The sequence below is a fragment of the Homarus americanus genome, unplaced genomic scaffold (assembly GCF_018991925.1).
Source record: "Homarus americanus isolate GMGI-L3 unplaced genomic scaffold, GMGI_Hamer_2.0 scaffold28855, whole genome shotgun sequence".
Classification (NCBI taxonomy): Eukaryota; Metazoa; Arthropoda; class Malacostraca; order Decapoda; family Nephropidae; genus Homarus; species Homarus americanus.
The window spans coordinates 6,142-15,916 of NW_024712021.1; the positions used below are offsets into that span (position 1 = coordinate 6,142).

Genomic DNA, 9,775 nt, shown 5'->3' on the forward strand with positions numbered 1-9,775 from the left:
GGAGGCGTAGCCGCGTTATTGGAACCTCTAAAACTACTGATTTATGACGTGTATAAATCGTCCTGACGGAGGAAGGCTTTATCGTCTCATTTCATCGTCAGTATTGTTTCTTTCTTTCTGTTCTTCTTCTTCTTGTTTTCTTTTCTTTTCTTTCTTATTTATATCCTTTCAAAATAGAGAATGAAAGAAGAATAAGGAGAAATTAAAGATAATGTTGTATTTAGGAAAACCTCCTCCTGAGATGTGGTGTATAACTCGACCAGGTATGAGTGAACGTTTCTAAAAGGTTCTTAACATAGCTTCCATCTCACCTGTTCTGTTTAGGGGAAAAATATATGGTTTAGGGAATTTTTTTTGACGTAAATAGGAAAAAAGATGGTGTAGGGAGAGGCAAGCAGGTGTTAACAAATTACCCTTAATGATGTAAGGTAATGAATTCAACACCTTAATGACCCGAGTAGTTCAGACAGGTGCTCACGAGAATACCTGTCATTGATTACAGGTGTTCTAGATGTGATGAACACCTGTCACTTAGTACAGGTGTTCTATATAGATGATGAACACCTGTCACTTAGTACAGGTGTTCTTACGTAGGAGAGAGTGAGGTGTATACAAGTCGCTGATGTGACGGATGAGTGTGAACAAGAGAATATAGACTAAAGTGCTTTAAAGGAAAATGGAAAGAATAGGTAGGAGGGAAAGGCAAGGAAGGGGGGGAGGGAGAAGCAAGTAGGTAAGAAGAGCAAGTAGGAAAGGAATAGTAAGGAGGGAGGGAGAAACAAGGATAATAAAGAGGTCGGTAGGTGAATATAGAGAGAGAAGGAAGGAAACGGGAATAGTCCAAGAAAGAAGAACATAAGAACATGAGAAAATAAGGAGTCTGCAATAGGCCGGTTGGCCTGTGCATGGCAGCTCCTGTCGAGAGTTACTACCACTCTCTATCATCCATGAATCTATCCAGCCTCCTTTTGAAACTTTCCAGAATTCCAGCACTTACTACAAAGTTAAGTGTTTAATCTATTGTCCACCACCCCATTTGGGAACCAGTTTCCTTCCTATCTCCTCCTAAACCCAAAACTTATCCAACTTAAACTGCTGGCTCCGAGTCCTATACTGCCGGATATTATAAGAACTTTATCTACTGTATATCCTCTTATTGATTCCTTCACCCACTTAAATATCTATCACATCTCCCGCACTCTTCGTCTTAGGAATGCAAGTTAAGTTTCTTTAACCTATCCTGATGTGGAAGGTTTTCAAGTCCCGAATTCATTTTTGTCATTCTTCGCTGCACTGACTCTAGTGAATTTATATCCATTCTATAATAGAGGCACCAGAACTGAACCGCATAATCGAGGTGCGGCCTGACTAGCGCAAGATATAAGGTAATAAGACCGCACTCTTGTTACTTACACTTCTAGATATAAACCCACACTCTGTTTATTCATTTTGAACATTAACGCACTCGTTTCTAGGCCGTAGGTCCGGGCTTCAAGTACCCTTAGTCTCTTTCTACAAGTCAAAAGAAGAAGAAGTAATGATAAAAGGGTTAGATACAAAGATGAAGAGAAAGGAATGAAGAAAATAGGAGATAAACGAACCAAGAGACGAAGACGGTGACGGTCGAAGGAAGTAGGGAGAGGTGATGGAGTGGGAGAGAGAGGAAGGCGAGAGGAGAGACAGGAGTGGGAGTAGGTAGGAGCTTAACTACCATCAACCACGGGCCAGCTAGAGAGAGAGAGAGAGAGAGAGAGAGAGAGAGAGAGAGAGAGAGAGAGAGAGAGAGAGAGAGAGAGAGAGAGAGAGAGAGAACCCACAGCCTGTATCACCATCAAGACGTAGGGTAGGGAGGAAGAGCAGGAGGAGCAAGAAGAAAAGGAAGAGAGGAGGAGGGGAAGAGGAGGAGGAGAAGAGGAGGGGAAGAGAGAAAGGGTAGGGTGGTGATGGTGGTAACAACGGGGTCGAGAGAATCTGTATCAGTTAGGCAGATTCCATTGTTTGTCGACGTAGGTTTCTGTCCTGGCGCACGACCTCCCCGGCCCCATCTCTAGGCTGTTCTAGTCCATCGCTAGTCAGGCTATGGTCCATCAGGTCGTGGTGGTCCATGCTGGTCGTGTTGGTCCACTCTGGTTCCAACACCACCACAGCTCCAACACTCCACCACAGCACCAACACTCCAACACAGCCCAACACTCCACCACAGCACCAACACCCACCACAGCTCAACACTCCACCACAGCTCCAACACCTCTCCACAGCTCCAACACCCACCACAGCACAACACTCCACCACAGCTCCAACACTCCGCCACAGCTCCAACACTCCAACACAGCCCAACACTCCACCACAGCACCAACACCACCACACAGTACCAACCTCCACCACAGCCCAACACTCTTCCACAGCTCCAACACCCACCAGAAGCTCCAATACTCCAACACAGGAGTGTAGGCCACTGAGGTCGGAATCGATAACTCATCTTTGGTTCGTTTAGATGAACTTCCTCTTGATTCACTTGATTCACCTGACTCACTTGATTCACCTGATTCACCTGACTCACTTGATTCACCTGATTCACCTGACTCACTTGATTCACCTGATTCACCTGACTCACTTGATTCACCTGATTCACCTGACTCACTTGATTCACCTGATTCACCTGACTCACTTGACTCACCTGATTCACCTGACTCACTTGACTCCACCACCCCTTGTATTAACATATTTCAACGTGTAATTCACTCTCTGGCTTATAATATACAACACTGTTTGGGACAGGTTAGGTTAGGACAGGTTAGGTTAGGGTTAGGGACACGTTAGGTTTATAAGAGTTAGGGACAGATTGGTTAGGAGACAGATTAGGGTTAGGAAACACGTTAGGTTAGGGACAGGTTAGGGGTTAGGGACAGTGGGTTAGATTGTGCTAGGTTAGGGACAGGTTGGGGACAGTATTGTGTTAGGGTTAGACAGATTAGGGCGGTACTGGTTAGGTTGGGACAGGTTAGGTTAGGACAGGTTGTGTTGGGACAGGATTAGGTTAGACAGGTTAGGTTAGGACATGTCTAGGTTAGGACAGGTTAGGCTAGGACAGATTGTGTTAGACAGTAAGGTTAGGACAGGTTAGGTTGTGACAGGTTGAGGTTGTGACAGATTAGGTTGGGCATGGTTAGGTTAGGACAGATTAGGTTAGGACGGGTTAGGTTATGGACATGTTGGGTTGGGACAGGTTAGGTTAGGACAGGTTGAAGTTAGACAGGTTAGTTGGGACAGGTTAAGTATGACAGACAGAGACAGAGAGATAATGCGTAGAGACAGACAGACGTTTATATATGGGTAGGAAGATAAAAACATACTAAAAACAGTGGCACAAATATGCAAAAAATAGTCAAGAAATTTAGGGATAGACATATAGAGATAAGAGAGAGATATATAAAGAGATTAGCGATTAGAGATACGTACGAGGGTGTAAATAAAGAGAGAATTAGAGAGAAAGAGAGATATATGTAGAGAGACATAAATAGATAGAGAAATAAATAAAGAGAGAATTAGAGAGAAAGAGAGATATATGTAGAGAGACATAAATAGAAAGATAAAGAAATAAATAAAGAGAGAATTAGAGAGAAAGAGAGAGATCTACCTCACTCACCATCCACTGCCCAGAAGCTGACCTTACAGTACATCTCACATTTTCTAGCGAGTCTACAGTAAATTGCCTTATCAAGACCTTATCACCTTATCACCCATGTCTGCCTTACACCATACAGAAGTACATGTTCTCGTTATCCAAGCGGTGAACTACACAGCAATGTGACTCGGGTGTATTATATTACACAACCTTGTATTAGTCTCTCAAATGGTCCATATACAAGTGAGATAATAATTCTCATTATCTGTCGGGTAAGTTAGTCACTTTAAGCTGATCAGCTGACAAAACGTAAACATTGATCAGCTGGGAGGAGTTATACCGTGATCAGCTGGGAGAATGTAAACACAGATCAGCTGGGCGACCATAATAGCACGTGGGGAGGGGGTAGGGATGGGTGTTAGGACTCACCTACACCACCTGGTGGGTGTTAACCAACGGTGGGTGCTGACTCACCTCACACCACCTGGTGGGTAGTGACTCACCTACACCACCTGGTGGGGTGTGTGACTCACCTACACCACCTGGTGGGTGCAGACCACCTACACCACCTGGTGGGTGTTGTGACTCACCTACACCACCTGGTGGTGTTGTGACTCACCACACCACCTGGTGGGTGTTGACTCACCTACACCACCTGGTGGTGTCGTGACTCACCTACACCTGGTGGGTGTCGTGACTCACCCACACCACCTGGTGGGTGTCGTGACTCACCCACCTGGTGGGTGTCGTGACTCACCACCACCTGGTGGGTGTCGTGACTCACCTACACCACCTGGTGGGTGTTGTGACTCACCTACACCACCTGGTGGGTGTCGTGACTCACCTACACCACCTGGTGGGTGTCGTGACTCACCACACCTGGTGGGTGTTGTGACTCATCTACACCTGGTGGGTGTTGTGACTCACCTCACACCACCTGGTGGGTGTTGTGACTCATCTACACCACCTGGTGGGTGTTGGCTCACCTACACCACCTGGTGGATGTTGTGACTCACCTACACCACCTGGTGGGTGTTGTGACTCACCTACACCACCTGGTGGGTGTTGTGACTCACCTACACCACCTGGGTGGGTGTTGTACTCACCTACACCACCTGGTGGGTGTTGTGACTCACCTACACCACCTGGTGGGTGTTGTGTCCCACCACCTGATGGTGTTGTGACCCCACACCACCTGGTGGGTGTTGGCTCACCTACACCACCTGGTGGGTGTTGTGACTCACCTACACCACCTGGTGAGTGTTGTGACTCACCTACACCACCTGGTGGGTGTTGTGGCTCACCTACACCACCTGGTGGGTGTTGTGACTCACCACACCACCTGGTGGGTGTCTCTACACCTGGTGGGTGACTCACCTACACCACCTGGTGGGGTGTTGGACTCACCTCACCACCTGGTGGGTGTTGTGACTCACCTACACCACCTGGTGGGTGTTGTGACTCACCTACACCACCTGGTGGGTGTTGTGACTCACCTACACCACCTGGTGGGTGTTGTGTCACCCACCACCTGGTGGGTGTTGTGACTCACCTACACCACCTGGTGGGTGTTGTGACTCACCTACACCACCTGGTGGGTGTTGTGACTCACCTACACCACCTGGTGGGTGTTGTGACTCACCTACACCACCTGGTGGGTGTTGTAATCACCTACACCACCTGAGGTGGGTGTCGTTGACTCACCTACACCACCTGGTGGGTGTTGTGACTCACCTACACCACCTGGTGGGTGTTGTGACTCACCTACACCACCTGGTGGGTGTTGTGACTCACCTACACCACCTGGTGGGTGTTGTATCACCTCACCACCTGGTGGGTGGCTATGACTCACCTACACCACCTGGTGGTGTGTGACTCACCTACACCACCTGGTGGGTGTTGTGACTCACCCTCCACCACCTGGTGGGTGTTGTGACTCACCTACACCACCTGGTGGGTGTTGTGACTCACCTACACCACCTGGTGGGTGTTGTGACTCACCTACACTACACTACTCGTCTGTGGGACAATATTTACTTTAAATTATCTTTGTGTTCTTACTGATAACAGGAGACACCTGATTGTTTAGGTGTCCTATTATTATTAATAGTCTTATTGTTATTATTATTATTATTATTATTATTATTATTATACGTATTATTATTATTATTATTATTATTATTATTATTATTATTATTATTTTTATTATTATTATTATTATTATTATTATTATTATTACGTATTATTATTATTTGTTGTTATTATTATTATTATTATTATTGTTATTATTATTATTTTTTATTATTATCATTATTATTATTATTAGGAGTAGTAGTGTCATTACTACTACAAATATATCACCCGTAATAGATTGAGTGTTGTTACACTGCGTTATCACCCGTCGAAGTTGATAAAAATTGATTCATGGAATGTCCCTCTTGCGTGTGGGAACTGTTAGCGTTTATTTCAAATATTGATTAAACCCGAAACACGCCTATGTAGCCAGCTGCTCTACACGACATTATATCAAACAATCTCTCCTCTGTACTTAATTGCTTATCAGTAGTGGTAATGGGATTCATAAGGACCCATAATCTGGTAGTGAAGATTTAATGTCTTCTATTTGGAATGGCGGTTTGTGTAGCAGCTCTGTCAACCACCGCTCTTGTTGCCATCCCACTTACTCTCCCATTGTCCTCTTATTCCATGTTCTAATTCTTTCTTTAAATATCTTACCTTATATATGTATGTTATTTATTCCATCCTGGCAGTTAGGATTATATAATGATAGGTGTTAAGGGTGTTAGATGGTTGTTAGGATATGAGGAACAATAAAACAAGCGAGCATCGTATGGCAAGAGGTTGGCGGGCAGGCACACCACACCACCGCCCTCACTTAACCTATTAGCTTTATTACACTGTCTTGAGGCCAATACGATACCTCTCTCCGTATACTACAAGTTTAATATGAGTTGGAGTGTATGTGACGTAACGGAGCAGCGGAGGAAACGACAACACGGATCACAAAGAGAAATAAGTGAGATGAGCGTAAGGAGTCGCTTTGCTTATCCGGGACCCTGTGGCCTTCCTCACCATCAACCCCGACATACTGAAACTCTCCTTATAACGGAATATCCAGTCGCTTTATAACAACTATTTTTACATTAAGATGAAATTAGCCATATAATTGATCATATAACGAGTGGAAATGTAAATAAATAAAAAGATATGAGCATACACATATGGGCAGTATGAAGGGGGTCGAGGGCTCTGATTCTGCGGAACATCAAGGAGCTGGTTAGGACAGTTGCCAGAATTCTTTATTGATTATTTACAAAACTTTATCCCTTAGCAAGACATAGAAATAACAACTACGTCAACACGAGAGATGACTAACATACAGGTGTATTGTGTGGTTGACTTAGTACACAACACAAATAAGATTAATGGCACAAATGGGTATATTGGTGTGTTGTGTCTGTGGTGTGTTGCGGTGTTGATGTTGATCTGGGTAAAGTACGTCATGAATTATAGTGTTGTGTACCGCTGGTCAACTACCCGCTGGTCCTACCCGCTAGTCAACTACCCGCTGGTCAACTACCCTGCTGGTCAACTACCCCGCTGGTCACTACCGCTGGTCAACTACCCCACTAGTCAACTACCCCGCTGGTCAACTACCTGCTGGTCAACTACCCCACTGGTCAACTACCCCGTTGGTCACTACCCCGTTGGTCAACTACCCCGCTGGTCAACTACTGTTGGTCCCTACTGCGTTGGTCAACTACCCTCTGTCAACTACCCGCTGGTCAACTACCCGCTGGTCAACTACCCACTAGTCAAGCTACCCCGTTGGTCAACTACACTCGTTGGTCAACTACCCGCTGGTCAACTACCCCACTAGTCAACTACCCGCTGGTCAACTACCCAACTGGACAACTACCCGCTGGTCCTCTCCCGCTGGTCAACTACCCGCTGGTCAACTACCCGCTGGTCAACTACCCCACTGGTCAACTACCGCTGGTCAGCCACCCGCTGGTCCTACCCCGCTGGTCAACTACCCGCTGATCAACTACCCCACTGGTCAGCTACGCTGGTCAACTACCCACTAGTCAACTACCCCACTAGTCAACTACCCGCTGGTCAACTACCGCGCTGGTCAACTACCCCGCTGGTCAACTACCCCACTAGTCAACTACCCCGTTGGTCAACTACCCGCTGGTCAACTACCCCACTAGTCAACTACCCACTGGTCAACTACCCGCTGGTCAACTACCCTGCTGGATAACTACCCCGCCGGTCAACTACCCAACTGGACAACTACCCGCTGGTCAACTACCCCGCTGGTCAACTACCCCGCTGGTCAGCTACCCCGCTGGTCAACACCAGCTGGTCAACTACCCGCTGGTCAACCACCCGCTGGTCAACTACCCGCTGGTCAACTACCCGCTGATCAACTACCCCACCTAGTCGCTACCCCGGTCACTACCCCTAGTCAACTACCCCGTTGGTCACTACCCTGCTGGATAACTACCCCGCCGGTCAACTACCCCGCTGGTCAGCTACCCGTGATCAACTACCCCCACTGGTCAACTACCCACTAGTCAACTTCCCCGCTGGTCAACTACCCCACTAGTCAACTACCCGCTGGTCAACTCCCTACTGGATAACTACCCCGCCGGTCAACTACCCGCTAGTTCGCTACCCGCTGGTCAACTACCCCGCGGTCGCTACCCGTTGGTCACTACCCGCTGGTCAACTACCCCGTTGGTCAACACCCCGTTGGTCAACTACCCCGTGGTCAACTACCCGCTGGTCAACTACCCCACTAGTCAACTACCCCTGGTCAACTGCCGCTGGTCAACTACCCCGCGTGGTCGCTACCCCGTTGGTCAACTACCCCGCTGGTCAACTACCCGCTGGTCAACTACCCCACTAGTCAACTACCCGCTGGTCAACTACCCGCTGGTCAACTACCCGCTGGTCAACTACCCACTGGTCAACTACCCGCTGGTCCTACCCCGCTGGTCACTACCTGGTCAGCACCCGCTGGTCAACTACCCAGCTGGTCAGCTACCCGCTGGTCAGCTACCCCGCTGGTCAACTACCCCGCTGGTCAACTACCCCGCTGGTCAACTACGTTAGTCACTACGCGTTGGCAATTACCGGCCTGGACAAATCCCTCACTGGACAAATCTCTAACTGAACTCATCCCTTAACTGGATAAATTCCCACTGGACGTATCAACCTGGACATATCCCCGCTGGACAAATCCACTCATTGGACAAGATAGGTTTAAGTTAGGCTAGGTTAGGTTAGGTTAGACTAGACTAGGCTAGGTTAGGTTAAGTTAGGTTAAGCTAGTTTAATATTAGAGCATAACACTCAACCACATTTACATAACACATAACAACCTAATTGACCACGTGACCACAACCTTAACAACCTCACAAACAACAACAGTGACCATTCTCTAGCTACGTCTTTCTTTCTATCATTTCAACATTCATAAATTCTTTGAAATTTGAAGGTAAAAATCATCCTTATGGCATTAGTCCACAGAGGCGGAGTCACTTGTTGTTGTGCCTGCACACACACACACACACACACACACACACACACACACACACACACACACACACACACACACACACACACACACACTGTACTCTAGCCCGACTCAGGAGGTACTAAAGGTATATTCTCCTTAAACATCTATCTATCCACTTTCTATCCATCAACTTATCTATCCTTTCTATCTATTCTGGATGTAATGGATAGATTATTGTGATAGATGAGGATTATTGCAGTGTGTGTGTGTGTGTGTGTGTGTGTGTGTGTGTGTGTGGTGTGTGTGTGTGTGTGTGTGTGTGTGTGTTCCTGATGTTGGCGGCCTTGATGGGCCATCTGATAATGGCCTCCGTCCGTCGGTGGAGGGAGGGAGGGTGGTAGAGGGAGGGAGGGAGAGAAGGAGGGGGAGGGAGGGAGAGAAGGAGAGAGAGAGTAGAGAGGAAGAGGAAATGAGGGAGAAGGGAAGGAGAAACTATGAGAGAAGGAAGAATAATATGGATAGGAGGGAAGAAAGGGAGGGGGAGAGAGAGAGGAAATGAAGGGAGAAAGGGAATGTGAGAATTGAGATAGACAATGAAGGGA

At 47.1% G+C, this 9,775-nt stretch overlaps 1 protein-coding gene across 1 annotated transcript; it reads left to right on the forward strand.

Annotated features, from left to right (window-relative positions):
* The first annotated feature begins 7,148 nt into the window (after window positions 1-7,148).
* LOC121859160 (adhesive plaque matrix protein-like) lies at window positions 7,149-8,767 on the forward strand. The gene is made up of 2 exons (XM_042355903.1): window positions 7,149-7,473; window positions 8,259-8,767. Exons 1-2 carry the CDS (start codon window positions 7,149-7,151, stop codon window positions 8,765-8,767), a joined length of 834 nt encoding a protein of 277 aa, XP_042211837.1.
* Window positions 8,768-9,775: the final 1,008 nt, after the last annotated feature.